Source organism: Panulirus ornatus, chromosome 1 (assembly GCF_036320965.1).
Source record: "Panulirus ornatus isolate Po-2019 chromosome 1, ASM3632096v1, whole genome shotgun sequence".
Classification (NCBI taxonomy): Eukaryota; Metazoa; Arthropoda; class Malacostraca; order Decapoda; family Palinuridae; genus Panulirus; species Panulirus ornatus.
Window position 1 is genome coordinate 5,073,302 of NC_092224.1, and position 15,081 is coordinate 5,088,382.

General features: G+C 43.1%; 1 protein-coding gene across 1 annotated transcript in view; it reads right to left on the reverse strand.

Annotated features, from left to right (window-relative positions):
* The window catches only part of LOC139754421 (uncharacterized), a 92,370-nt gene that overhangs the window by 31,950 nt on the left and 45,339 nt on the right, over positions 1-15,081 (reverse strand). The window contains exon 2 of the mRNA XM_071671730.1: positions 4,683-4,725. Coding sequence (XP_071527831.1) covers positions 4,683-4,725 — 43 coding nt within the window. The remainder of the gene's footprint in view (positions 1-4,682; positions 4,726-15,081) is intronic.

The window sequence follows — 15,081 nt, forward strand, 5'->3', positions numbered from 1 at the left end:
CACTCTTCTCATGCCACAAGCATCTTTTGCGCAATCCATCACTGATTCCCTAAATACATCCCATTCCTCCCCCACTCCCCTTACTTCCATTGTTCTCACCTTTTTCCATTCTGTACACAGTCTCTCCTGGTACTTCCCCACACAGGTCTCCTTCCCAAGCTCACTTACTCTCACCACCTTCTTCACCCCAACATTCACTCCTCTTTTCTGAAAACCCATACTAATCTTCACCTTAGCCTCCACAAGATAATGATCAGACATCCCTCCAGTTGCACCTCTCAGCACATTAACATCCAAAAGTCTCTCTTTCGCACGCCTGTCAATTAACACGTAATCCAATAACGCTCTCTGGCCATCTCTCCTACTTACATAAGTATACTTATGTATATCTCGCTTTCTTTTAAACTATTCGCCATTTCCCGCGTTAGCGAGGTAGCGTTAAGAACAGAGGACTGGGCCTTTTTTGGAATATCCTCACCTGGCTCCACTCTGTTCCTTCTTTTGGAAAATTAAAAAAAAAACGAGAGGAGAGGATTTCCAGCCCCCCGCTCCCTCCCCTTTTAGTCGCCTTCTACGACACGCAGGGAATACGTGGGAAGTATTCTTAATCCCCTATCCCCAGGGATAATATATATATATATATATATATATATATATATATATATATATATATATATATATATATATATATATATATATATATATTCTTTCTCTTAAACTATTCGCCATTTCCCGCGTTAGCGAGGTAGCGTTAAGAACAGAGGACTGGGCCTTTTTTGGAATATCCTCACCTGGCCCCCTCTGTTCCTTCTTTTGGAAAATTAAGAAAAAACGAGAGGGGAGGATTTCCAGCCCCCCGCTCCCACAATATATATATATATATATATATATATATATATATATATATATATATATATATATATATATATATATATATGGATAGATAGATAGATAGATAGATAGGTGGAGACAGAGAGAGTTATTAGCGTAGACTCTTAACTTAAAGAAAAAGAAGAGAACTACGAATACAAGAGCGAGGTAATGTGGCGTAACAAGAGGAACTAGAAGTGAAGCCAGGTAGGAAAACGAGGAGATAATGGGCGATTACGAGATGTTGAGATATGAAGACACAGAAATCTCCTATGATAAGTGGAATGTCCCAGAGTTAACACATTCCAATGTGGCAAGTGGAGAGAACGCTGAATAAGACACGTGATCCATTTTCTTTATCTGTGGCAACATGTTACAATGACGTAATTACTGTCGTACCGGGATCAGTAGTGTATCTGAAATTCCTTCTGTACCACTGTAATATATTGGTTAGTTGTTGCAACTTTGATGCTTTTCTGTCTCATCTCTAATTGGATTTGCGTACGCAACTTGATAGAATTTTGATTGTGCCAGTAAGTGTAGTTGATACATATATATATCATGGTTGTATCACTGGGAGCAAGGCCTCGCCAATGAACTTTTTACCTCCGCGTCTGGTCAGTTAGGTTCCGTACAGTGCTATCCGCCCGTGTATGTGAGACGAAGAGGATTCGATTACTTAGTGATCGAATAGTCATTTCTCAATTAAGGGGCGATCATAGCCTATAGCAGCATCGCTGCCGCCTACCACACATGAGGTCATGGGTTCGAACCCTGGCTGTTAGAGGGTTATTTATATGTTCAATGAAATTGTGCTTTCATATGCACCATATTCGTATGTATATATATATATATATATATATATATATATATATATATATATATATATATATATATGTTAATGTACTGAGAGGTGCAACTCGAGGGATGTCTGATCATTATCTTGTGGAGGCTAAGGTGAAGATTTGTATGGGTTTTCAGAAAAGAAGAGTGAATGTTGGGGTGAAGAGGGTGGTGAGAGTAAGTGAGCTTGGGAAGGAGACTTGTGTGAGGAAGTACCAGGAGAGACTGAGTACAGAATGGAAAAAGGTGAGAACAATGGAAGTAAGGGGAGTGGGGGAGGAATGGGATGTATTTAGGGAATCAGTGATGGATTGCGCAAAAGATGCTTGTGGCATGAGAAGAGTGGGAGATGGGTTGATTAGAGAGGGTAGTGAGTGGTGGGATGAAGAAGTAAGAGTATTAGTGAAAGAGAAGAGAGAGGCATTTGGACGATTTTTGCAGGGAAAAAATGCAATTGAGTGGGAGATGTATAAAAGAAAGAGACAGGAGGTCAAGAGAAAGGTGCAAGAGGTGAAAAAAAGGGCAAATGAGAGTTGGGGTGAGAGAGTATCATTAAATTTTAGGGAGAATAAAAAGATGTTCTGGAAGGAGGTAAATAAAGTGCGTAAGACAAGGGAGCAAATGGGAACTTCAGTGAAGGGCGCAAATGGGGAGGTGATAACAAGTAGTGGTGATGTGAGAAGGAGATGGAGTGAGTATTTTGAAGGTTTGTTGAATGTGTTTGATGATAGAGTGGCAGATATAGGGTGTTTTGGTCGAGGTGGTGTGCAAAGTGAGAGGGTTAGGGAAAATGATTTGGTAAACAGAGAAGAGGTAGTAAAAGCTTTGCGGAAGATGAAAGCCGGCAAGGCAGCAGGTTTGGATGGTATTGCAGTGGAATTTATTAAAAAAGGGGGTGACTGTATTGTTGACTGGTTGGTAAGGTTATTTAATGTATGTATGACTCATGGTGAGGTGCCTGAGGATTGGCAGAATGCGTGGATAGTGCCATTGTACAAAGGCAAAGGGGATAAGAGTGAGTGCTCAAATTACAGAGGTATAAGTTTGTTGAGTATTCCTAGTAAATTATATGGGAGGGTATTGATTGAGAGGGTGAAGGCATGTACAGAGCATGAGATTGGGGAAGAGCAGTGTGGTTTCAGAAGTGGTAGAGGATGTGTGGATCAGGTGTTTGCTTTGAAGAATGTATGTGAGAAATACTTAGAAAAGCAAATGGATTTGTATGTAGCATTTATGGATCTGGAGAAGGCATATGATAGAGTTGATAGAGATGCTCTGTGGAAGGTATTAAGAATATATGGTGTGGGAGGCAAGTTGTTAGAAGCAGTGAAAAGTTTTTATCGAGGATGTAAGGCATGTGTACGTGTAGGAAGAGAGGAAAGTGATTGGTTCTCAGTGAATGTAGGTTTGCGACAGGGGTGTGTGATGTCTCCATGGTTGTTTAATTTGTTTATGGATGGGGTTGTTAGGGAGGTGAATGCAAGAGTTTTGGAAAGAGGGGCAAGTATGAAGTCTGTTGGGGATGAGAGAGCTTGGGAAGTGAGTCAGTTGTTGTTCGCTGATGATACAGCGCTGGTGGCTGATTCATGTGAGAAACTGCAGAAGCTGGTGACTGAGTTTGGTAAAGTGTGTGAAAGAAGAAAGTTAAGAGCAAATGTGAATAAGAGCAAGGTTATTAGGTACAGTAGGGTTGAGGGTCAAGTCAATTGGGAGGTGAGTTTGAATGGAGAAAAACTGGAGGAAGTGAAGTGTTTTAGATATCTGGGAGTGGATCTGGCAGCGGATGGAACCATGGAAGCGGAAGTGGATCATAGGATGGGGGAGGGGGCGAAAATTCTGGGAGCCTTGAAGAATGTGTGGAAGTCGAGAACATTATCTCGGAAAGCAAAAATGGGTATGTTTGAAGGAATAGTGGTTCCAACAATGTTGTATGGTTGCGAGGCGTGGGCTATGGATAGAGTGGTGCGCAGGAGGATGGATGTGCTGGAAATGAGATGTTTGAGGACAATGTGTGGTGTGAGGTGGTTTGATCGAGTAAGTAACGTAAGGGTAAGAGAGATGTGTGGAAATAAAAAGAGCGTGGTTGAGAGAGCAGAAGAGGGTGTTTTGAAATGGTTTGGGCACATGGAGAGAATGAGTGAGGAAAGATTGAGCAAGAGGATATATGTGTCGGAGGTGGAGGGAACGAGGAGAAGAGGGAGACCAAATTGGAGGTGGAAAAATGGAGTGAAAAAGATTTTGTGTGATCGGGGCCTGAACATGCAGGAGGGTGAAAGGAGGGCAAGGAATAGAGTGAATTGGAGCGATGTGGTATACCGGGGTTGACGTGCTGTCAGTGGATTGAATCAGGGCATGTGAAGCGTCTGGGGTAAACCATGGAAAGCTGTGTAGGTATGTATATTTGCGTGTGTGGACGTATGTATATACATGTGTATGGGGGTGGGTTGGGCCATTTCTTTCGTCTGTTTCCTTGCGCTACCTCGCAAACGCGGGAGACAGCGACAAAAAAAAAAAAAAAAAAAAAAATATATATATATATATATATATATATATATATATATATATATATATATATATATATACTGGAGGACATCTACGTGAAGTTATAACGCGTTTGGAAATTCACATTTGGCAAGATTGAGCCACCGTTAATATTAGGCCATAAAGGAACAGTCTAGTCGAAGGACTTATTTTGCGGCAAAGGAATCTATTATATTTACTTGGTACATAATTGCAACGCAACCTAGTAGATGTAGGAATCCCGTAAAAGGGTTTGTGGGATAATAATGATAATAATGATAATGATAATATTAATAATAATGAAATGATAATACTATTACTAATATATATATATATATATATATATATATATATATATATATATATATATATATATATATATATATTTTTTTTTTTTTTTTCGGTCATAAAGTCATAATGGAAGAATTACAAAGTTATGCATAACTCACCACAAAGAGCAGAACCAGCAGGATAACGGCGAGGTGTCTCAGTCTGTAAGGAAGAAACACGAGAGTTAGATCTCTGGCGGTGGGTGAGCACACATGAGGTAAGGAATGAATACTGTGGCTGTTTTAGTAATACCTATCGTGATCTCGTTTTCCTTTCATTTTCTTTACTACCTTTCTCTCTCTCTCCAACACACACACACACACACACACACACACACACACACACACACACACCAAGCCATACCACCATCCCTAACCTCTCCTCATATACAGCGTCCTCCCACCGCTCCAGAACCCGAAAGTCAGCTGGTACAGACTCGTCGAGCGGGATCGCTCAGCCTAGCGGTGTATGAACACGTCTGGGGCGACGCGCGCTCGCAGGACCAGAGTACAACGTAAACGATGCCTGGGGCGGCTAATGCTACCCTGGATTTTTTTTTCTTCTACTTATCATTCCAGTTACTCGAGTCTCTCGGGTTCCAGTCTCCTCCCCTTCCAGGCAGTACGGACTGCCCCACGACCCCCCACCACCGTGGGCTACAGGGGCCGGCTGCCGCGGGTTGTGAGTCATGTCAGGGAGATCGTAACTAGTAGGTTCCTCCCTCCAGTACCAGGTATACCATTAAGCGGTGTCCGGCCAAAACAATGAGGAAGAGGTAAACAACGCCAGGCAGCCCCAGAGCGGCTCGGCGATGACTTGGCGATCCGAGTGTGAAGTGGCATGGGTCAATATTGGCCGGGTAAACACGGGGCTCGACCACCGCTGGGGCCCAGCCAGCTTGGGACTGCTGCGCTGGGAGAGGGAGGGGGGGGGGGTTAGTGGTTAAGAGAGAATGGGATGTATAGCAGGAGACCCCCACAGGAAATGTGGATTCACTGGAGGACTTTGATGAGTATGGGGTTGGAAGGAATTTGGATAAATGTAAAAAGGACTTACGAGAAACAGCACATGGGAAAGTTAAGATAATGGAGGCTGGATAGTAGTAACACAGAGGTTACGAAAGAAAAAGAAGGAAAAAAAAATAATGGCTTTGATGTTCATAGATGGAGACGACATCCGGCGAGAAGTGTGAGGGAGGGAGGGAGGGTGTGATGCGTGGAGATGGAGGCGGTGGTGATGCCTGGTGACCCAGTTCAAAGCCGCCCCACCAGTGTTTCCCCCGCGGCCTCCCCGACAGCGCTGCATGAGGCGAGCGGCACTGGAAGTTGGAGGAACACGTCGGCTACACTCACTCACTCTGCGCCGCGTGAATCTTGACCTGTTTAAAACACGGCAGTTTTCATCAGCAAATTTAAAACAGGTTGTCATCGACGCGACGCATGTCATTGTCGCTGTATGAAAGTATTAATGAGTCTTGTATAGGATGTGTTTCAACCTTAGGTATTCATGAAATATATATACATCTAAGGATGTAATCCTTTCATTCAGGTGAAGATTATAGTACAGTCGACGGTTACATTTCGCAGAAGATGCTATGTATAAATGTGTGTGTATTTGTGTGTGATTACTGTATACATGTTATGAGGAGCGTTTTACACTCATGTTGCCTCGTCTCTTACGTCTCTTGACAGTGAACGAATATCACGTCTTAAACCACTCGTTACACCAGATTCCCGATCACCGATCAGCCTGAAAAGGAAGGATGATCAGCTGGGTTGGCTGTGAGTCGTCATCCCTCTGCAAGGATTCGAACCCAGGCCTATTCGATTGCTAGGTCACAGTTCCTACCACTTTACTTCGGTTTGTATGTGTGTGTGTGTGTGTGTGTGTGTGTGTGTGTGTGTGTGTGTGTGTGCGCGTTATCATTACCTGTTAGTACTGTAAGGGGAGGAGTTTCTAACCAGCGGGTCATCTTGTGCAACAATTCAGACATTTTGCTCCTTGCTCCGCATTTCCTTGTACAGAGTGTTATCAAATCATTGCTCAGTACGGGGAAGATGTTTTACACTCATGGAAGCTCATTTCCCCAACTCACTGTGTAATCATATATATGTTTTTTACACTGTCGGCGATCATAATTCCATGACTTAGCTTATTCTACTGAGTCATTAAAGAAACTGATACTGTTCATTTAATTCTTTTTTTACATCTTCCTTATCTCGTTGCTTGCTTAGTTTCTAGATACGACATCTGGTTATTATGTGTTCGGAACTCTCAAACTGTTGGCTGCCGACACCATGAAGCTGATTCAGAAGCCTGAAGGCCGTGATCAAGACTCTCCTTACTCTTATCTCTTCCATGGTAAGCCAGTTTATGGCCTCTTATCTCTCACTGTAGCTCAACGTGTGTTGCTCTCCACCGGACTTTTTCAATCAAACCTTTGTACGTTTGTAAGTGCAGTGACTAAACAGTGGAAGTATATTCCAGGTTGAGTCTCATAAACATTGCGAATCGCAGTGGACTTGAGATTTGCCTGTATCGAAGTTTGCGTCCTTTACGTTTCACCTGGCGTGATGTTGTGGTGACAGGTGTGGTTACGGTCCCTTAATGTGTGGTTACTGTCGTGTGATCACCATTGATGTGTTACTGGGAGAGTTTTACACTCGTGTTACCCCTTCTCTTAACTATGTGTTTACTCGTGGGTGTGTGTGTGTGTGGTGTGTGTGTGTGTGTGTGTGTGTGTGTGTGTATTAACCTATTTGTAATTTCCTATTTATACTGTACGGGGAAGTAGCCTTGAAATTCTCTACTGTCGTACAACTTCTCAATCCATTTATGCTGTCTGCATCAACCATTTCCTCGGTCATCCTGTTCTATTCCTCCACCACTCGTATAAGGTACAAGGAATAATTTACATCTTTTTTTAAAAAGTTTCTTACTTAATTTTGTTATGTCCTGTGATTGCTCTGTTCCTACGTCTCACTGTCCAACTCATTGATCTGTTTGAAAACCCTAACGGCCTTGATCAGGTCACCCCTCATTCTTCTCTCTTCCAAAGTAGGATGATTTAAAAGCCTTTTAGCCTGTCCATTGAACTTCGTTCTCTTAATTCTGATACCATCTTAGTCGCCCTCCTCTGGAGCTTATCTGTTTAGCTCTGTGTGCCTCTTTAGGTGATCATACTTGAGAAGCATAATCAAGCTTGTCCAAATGTAGACGTGTGTGTGTGTGTGTGTGTGTGTGTGTGTGTGTGTGTGTGTGTGTGTGTGTGTGTGTGTGTAAGATGCTGCAAGCTCAGGCATCTTAATGATGATCAGAACCCAAGGTCATCAGATAAACCTGGAAGTGTGAGGAACCACATTACCAGCCTTGTCCTTCGTTGCCGCGATTGATTTATCTCTAATTTTTTTTTTCTTCTTCTTCTTTCGATCTGGTCACTTAACGGTTACAGTAGCTGGCGGTAGTGGAACCAGACGCTTCATTTGCATTGGATCGATTTTCATCTCTGAATGGTCTTTCTTACATTGTCTATTTCCCATTTCCTGCCTTAATGAGGTAGCGTCTGGAGCTGAGGACTGAGCCTGGGGGGGGGGGGGGGGCCTCGCTTGCTTCCTTCTTTTGGAAAGTGATAATACAGGAGGGGAGGATTTTCCAAATTCACCCACTCATTTTCCTCTTTCCGTCTTGTGCGACGGGGGGGGGGGGGGGGAGAGAGAGAGAGAGAGAGAGAGAGAGAGAGAGAGAGAGAGAGAGAGAGAGAGAGAGAGAGATCGGGATCCTCGCTTGGTTCCTTATTTTGGAAAGTGATAATACAGGAGGGAAGGACTTTCCAAACCCACTCACTCGCTTCCCTCTTTCCGCCTTGTGCGACTTTTTTTTAATAAGGTGGTTAACGTGGAGGAAGAAGAGGTGGGACAGGGGAAGGGCTAGTTTGAAATGGAAGAGGACACTGAAGTATGTACACTGTACACACCATACACTGTACAGTGTACCGGTGTATGGTGTGAGTTTTTTGCTACATGTGGATGATTATCAGAAAGCATGTGTTTGGTGCCTTATTTACATACCCCCGGCAGACTGGAGGTGTGTATGTATTTATGTTTATCTTTTTTTTTTATGATATTTACTAAGCTAAGCTAAACATTGTTCATTGTGTACATCGTTGGATGACTGGAACCTCTTTAATTGCTTTGAAGCTGCGAGGACACCAAGTTGTCCAGATCTCGGGTTTGCTGTAGGTTTCATATTGCATTGTTGTCTTCGAGTCTCTGCCACACTTTTTTGGGTTATTTCTTTAGCGTGCACCGACAAGTTTAATCTTTAATCGTTCGTGCTGTTCTACGTTGTTTTTAATGTAGGGATATTTTGCATCAGTTGACGAATGGTAGAGCCTTGTTGTGTAACTTCAGCATCATGATGATGAAGAGGCGAAGAGCGTTGGTATGCGTGAGTAGGTTTGGGACAGGTATTATCATGGCTCTGACCATGTGTAATTTTGGGTTCTCTGGAAAGTGCCAGAATCTGTATAGACTGGTTAGGGCCGCTTTTCCATGTGTGGATCTCTTGTTGATATGTTCTGGTATTAAACCTCTGCATGTTGATGTGTGACCCAGGATTCTGAAGGTCTACTTGTGCGCGATCTTGTCGCCTTCTCTTCAGTAAACATGTCATTTTCTCGTACCATTAACCTTAAAAGGGTGGATCGTAATGGGTTGTGCAACGCATTAAAGAGTCTCGCCCTTTTCTGTTCATACCCTGAGGAACTATGGGCCCGTTTTCAGCGTCAACAAGACACATTCATTCTTGTGTGGAACAGTAACAATAAAAGCTGTAACAGGCCTGAGCAGCACTCCTCAGAGATTCCAAGCCCAGAAGTTCAGACCATGACCCAAAAAATTGCAATGCAATGTAACGCAGTCAGGAGAGTATTGCAAGAGATAGTAACAGAGATCCTTAAATATTTTCTAGATACGGCAATAAAAAGAAAATTATAAAGAGTGGGATAGAACCTTCAGTAGATGAAGATGGGGAATCCATTGTGGATGATGAAAACATAACAACAACCTTAAACAAGATTTTTTTAGATCTCTTTTGACACTGGAAAGCAACGACACGGATTTCGGAAAAGTGATGACTAGCACACACACACACACACACACAATACCAGAATTTACCGTCACAGTTGGAGAAGCACTAACACAGATAGATAAGGTGAAGACTACTAAAATTCCAGGTACTGATAGTTTTTATCTTCGAGTATTCAAAAACGTAAAGCAAGAGATTGCCAAATCTTTTAACTTATACTTCAGTCAAATCTCTCCAGGATGGAGTAGTCCCGCAGGACTGGTGGGAGACTGGCAGACGTCACTCTTATATGAAAAAAAGGAAGCCGTGAAATGCCCAGCAATTATCGTCCTATCAGCCTCGCATCAATTATAGCCAAACGTCTGAAGTCGATTATTAGAGATGAAATTGTAGCCTACCTGGAACAACACAGTCTGATCAATATTAGACAGCATGAGTTTTGAAGGCACAGATCATATCTTACAAACCTCCTTGAATTTTATCGTAAATCGTTGCATAAAGTCTAGGCCTTAGGGATGACTGGTTGCATAGGAAACTGGATGGAAGCCTGGTTACATGATAGGAAGCAGAGTCGTAATGACTGGGGGAATCATCACCGTGGTCACCCGTTACTAGTGAGGTCCCTCAGGGATCCGTACTTGGCCCTATACTTTTCATAATTCATATTGATGCTATCGATGGTGGGCTGAATAACTTAGCGTCCTGACTTGCAGATGACACAAGGATCGGCAATGCCAAATTACCGGAAGAAGATCGGCTAAGATTACAAGACGATCTAGATGAAACACTGAAGGCATGCGGGTCGCTGGTGATGGGATGCATGACATAGTCATGCTCATTCTACCGTGTGACTTTTCTTACAAAGATTTCCTTCATGTTAATCCTGCAAGGTATTTTTTCTACGTGTTCTTCGTCCGGCGTGTTGCTGGAGGGAGTGGAGGATGGGGGTAGAGCCTTTGCTTGGCTATTCTTCTCTTCTACTGTTTTTCTAAGGGGATTGGGAATATATTATTTTAAGTGATGTTAAGGCCAGACCACCTCGCTTGGACCTTAAAGGTCTGTGTATCTATGTAACTCTCTCTCTCTCTCTCTCTCTCTCTCTCTCTCTCTCTCTCTCTCTCTCTCTCTCTCTCTCTCTCTCTCTCTCTCTCTCTCTCTCCAACACTGAGGCAAGACTAAAAGTTGAAAAAAAATATTCCATTGATGTTTCCGCTTTGTACATTTTGTACAAGTTGCCGTAATAACAGTAAATTCGCAAGAGAAGTTTAAGATCACTAGCTGTTGTGTGTGTATCCGTGTCTGAGGGGCTGACACACACACAGTTCCTCACGCTAACAAGCAGCGTCTGGCCAAGCCTTGTAGGATCAGGGGACTCGGTTCATCCTGATGAAGGGAAGGTGATGATCCTTAGAGATGACTAGGGGGGGTCATCTCCCGTCACCAGCCAGAACAGCCAAGCTGGGAGTTAAGGCGATAGCGGTCGCGAGCCTCCCTCCCACGACATGATAACCAAGGAACGATAGCGGGTCACAAACTCACGAACACCTCCCCACCCTCCTCTCTCTCTCTCTCTCTCTCTCTCTCTCTCTCTCTCTCTCTCTCTCTCTCTCTCTCTCTCTCTCTCCCCTCACCTATATAACCTGTCGTGCCATGATTGTGCGTGTGTGTGTGTGTGTGTGTGTGTGTGAGAGAGAGAGAGAGAGAGAGAGAGAGAGAGAGAGAGAGAGAGAGAGAGAGAGAGAGAGAGAGAGAGATAAAGGAGATAAATGTGACCTGCCGCATCCTACGCGTTATCGTGAGCCTGGTAGTTTGACGTCACGTGTGGTGGGAAGAGAGGGCACGAAGATGGCGACTGTGAGAGATTAGGTGTGTGTGTGTGTGTGTGTGTGTGTGTGTGTGAGAGAGAGAGAGAGAGAGAGAGAGAGAGAGAGAGAGAGAGAGAGAGAGAGAGAGAGAGTTGGGTGGGGGAGACTTACGAACGGGAGAGGTGTGGGAAAGACTGGGTGGGGTGGAGTTAGGAGTTAATGCGGGAGTTGTGTGGGAGAGGCGGAGCAAGGGTAAGAGGGAAGGGGGGTGCAGGTTGGGAGGAGAAGGGTGCACATTCCACAACGTAAAAACACGACACCTGGCTCCGCTATCAGCCAGTGTTATTGGATAACAGCTGATATCATAGAGACACTATCTGGAACAAGATAGTGCACCTCTGGCCTGGCCCGACCTCAGCCAAGTTATTTTCTTACTGTTTTCTTAATAACAGCAGCAGCATTAGCAGGGAAGGACTTTAAGGAAAACATGGTTAAAAGCTATACTAGAAGAAATAAGTCATAACGAAGGTGTGTGCTTTCAAAGAATATACTTATTTGCAGTATCAGATGGAGAGAAATTTTTCCACTAAGTTGTTGCACGAGAAAGTGGTATGAGTGGAAGGGACTAAATATATCTGGTAAGTGCAAAGTCAATAGATAAGTGAATACATAAATAAGAAAATGAGATGCAGTCCAGAGTTAGCGAGTGTTCCGACCAAGATCTCTGCACAGGGACATAAAATCTCGTGTATTACACATTTCAAGAGGTTTTATATTCATTGATGCTACATATCGGTTGAGGATCGAACTGATTCGAATCTGTTATGTAACATATCATCTTAGGTTCAAACTGATTCGACTATCTATATGTCACATATGTGTCGAAGTTTGAACTACCTTGACCCTTTTATAGCACATACCGATTGAGGTTCGAATCTACTCGACTCCCTAATGCTAGATTTCGGTTCAGGCTCGAAGTAAGTCGAGTCTCTTTCGCCACTCGCCACTTAAGGTCCGAACAAATTCTAATCTTTTGCGGCAACTCCACTCTTTTGTTCCACATAATGGCCGGGATCTGAACAAGTTCGACTCGACTACTTTTTTTTAAGCGTTCCATCAAGGTCGCCAGGATGTCTAGCTGTATCTAGTACGAAAAGCTAACCCAAATTTAGTAAGATATTTCATTACTATCTTGAATATTTCACTCAATATCTTTTTAACCGTCGGCTTTCGTCTTACTTCGAACTGAACTTTCAACATTGTTTAACAGCATTTAATATGTTTCTTCTGGTTTCACGTTATTTGGAAATTGAATCGAATCTGAAGAGAATATAAATGAACTTCTTGTATACGGTGGTTGGAGTTTAGGAATTTTATAATATTATTGCATGAAAAAACCCAGAATATTTTCAAATGTATTTGAAAGTAGAAACGTGATTGATTCCTAGATACTAGAAACCTGCTAGTATCTAGATTATAAATCTACTTGATTTATCACCAAGATCACTAGGGGTCATTTCTCTAGAAACTAGAGAGACCACTAATTACTGTACAACCGTAGCCAACTCTTACATCAGTTCATGCAACTAATGATAACAACATATCTAAACGAGGCAACCCCAAAAAACTATTTCACATCAGCAGACATAAATGTATGTTTAACGAAACCTGTAATAACGTAAACCCATTCCTATCGCCGGGGGGGGGGGGGGGGGGGGGTTTCCAACCGACTCAGACCAAAAGTTTTCGAGTCCCGGCTGGTAGGAGGTGTCCGGTAGTAGCCTAAGAAGGACCATTGGTGAAGGTGGCCAGAAACTGCAATACGCCAGGCATGTTATCTGTTCTTGGTCCGAAACGTGTGATCTGTTCATGCGTGGTTCATTTACATACGTAGATTTTTCGTGCTTTGTTTGTTTACACAGGTGATATGTTCATGCATAGTTCATTGACGCACACGATTGGCTCTTGCGTGGGTTCTTTATACACGTGACTTGCTCATGCGTGGATCCTTCATACACGTGACTACCTCATTCGTGGGTTTTTTACACACGTGACTTGCTCATGCGTGGGTCATTTACACACGTGACTGGCTCATGCGTGGATTCTTTACACACGTGACTTGCTCATGCGTGGGTCCTTTACACTCGTGACTGGCTCATGCGTGGGTCATTTACACACGTGACTGGCTCATGCGTGGGTTCTTTACACACGTGACTTACTCATGCGTGGGTCCTTTATACATGTGACTTGGTCATGCGTGGGTTCTTTACGCACGTGACTAGCTCATTCGTGGGTCCTTTTACACACGTGACTTACTCATGCGTGGGTCATTTACACACGTGACTGGCTCATGCGTGGGTTCTTTACACACGTGACTTGCTCATGCGTGGGTCATTTACACACGTGACTGGCTCATGCGTAGGTCATTTACACACGTGACTGGCTCATGCGTGGGTTCTTTACACACCTGGCTTGCTTATGCGTGGGTCCTTTATACATGTGACTTGCACATGCGTGGGTTATTTACACACATGACTTGCTCATTCGTGGGTCCTTTACACACGTGACTTGCTCATGCGTGGGTCATTTACACACGTGACTGGCTCATGCGTGGGCTCTTTACACACGTGACTTGCTCATGCGTGGGTCATTTACACAAGTGGCTGGCTGATGTGTGAGTCATTTACACACGTGACTGGCTGATGTGTGGGTTCTTTATACATGACTTGCTCATGCGTGGGTCCTTTATACATGTGACTTGCACATGCGTGGGTTATTTACACACATGACTTGCTCATTCGTGGGTCATTTACACACTTGACTTGCTCATGCGTGGGTGCTCACACACGCTTCCTGCTCATAATGAGTTAATTTTATTTATTTATGCGTTTTTCATTTACAGGTACATCTTGTTCGTGTATGTTTTATTTACCTACATGTGTAACTAATTAACACGCGTGTACTCATTAAAACACGTAACTCCGGAACATATTTTGTTTATTTGAATATTTAGCCCATATTTGCTTGTAATGATTTTACATATGTGGCTCCAATACTTGAGTAACTCAGTATACGTAAAGTGTTCATATGTAACTCATTTTCACATGTGACTAAGGTCCACTTGAAGTTCAAGCACATATGTGGTGTGTGTTCTTTTTTAATTCAGTTGTACATGTTGTTATATTTCCTATGTGTTTTTAAACATGTAGCTCTTGTTCACTTGTAAATTTTTTTTTCACATGTATCACTTGCTCACGTATAGCTCATTTGAACATGTGTCTCTGGTTCACCATTATCTCATCTATACGTGGCTCCCAATCTTGTATGTTTCATTTACACATACACACATAAATATGTCTCCTGTCCTTATGTAAACATAGATATGACTCTTTTACACATATGAACAACGATAAGGTTCTTGTTCTAATATAATCCGCACAGAATGGGTCTTGTGTGAATTGGGCTTTTGTACACATGCGGCTTATTGTACATATGCGATTCATTTACAACGGAGGTCTCGTAAATATTTGTCTCTTTTTCATGCCTAGCTGCTACACAGACGTCTGCTGTCTCGAACGTCTTCAGCATGACGGTGCGTTCTCTGAGCACGACTCCTGGCATATCACCT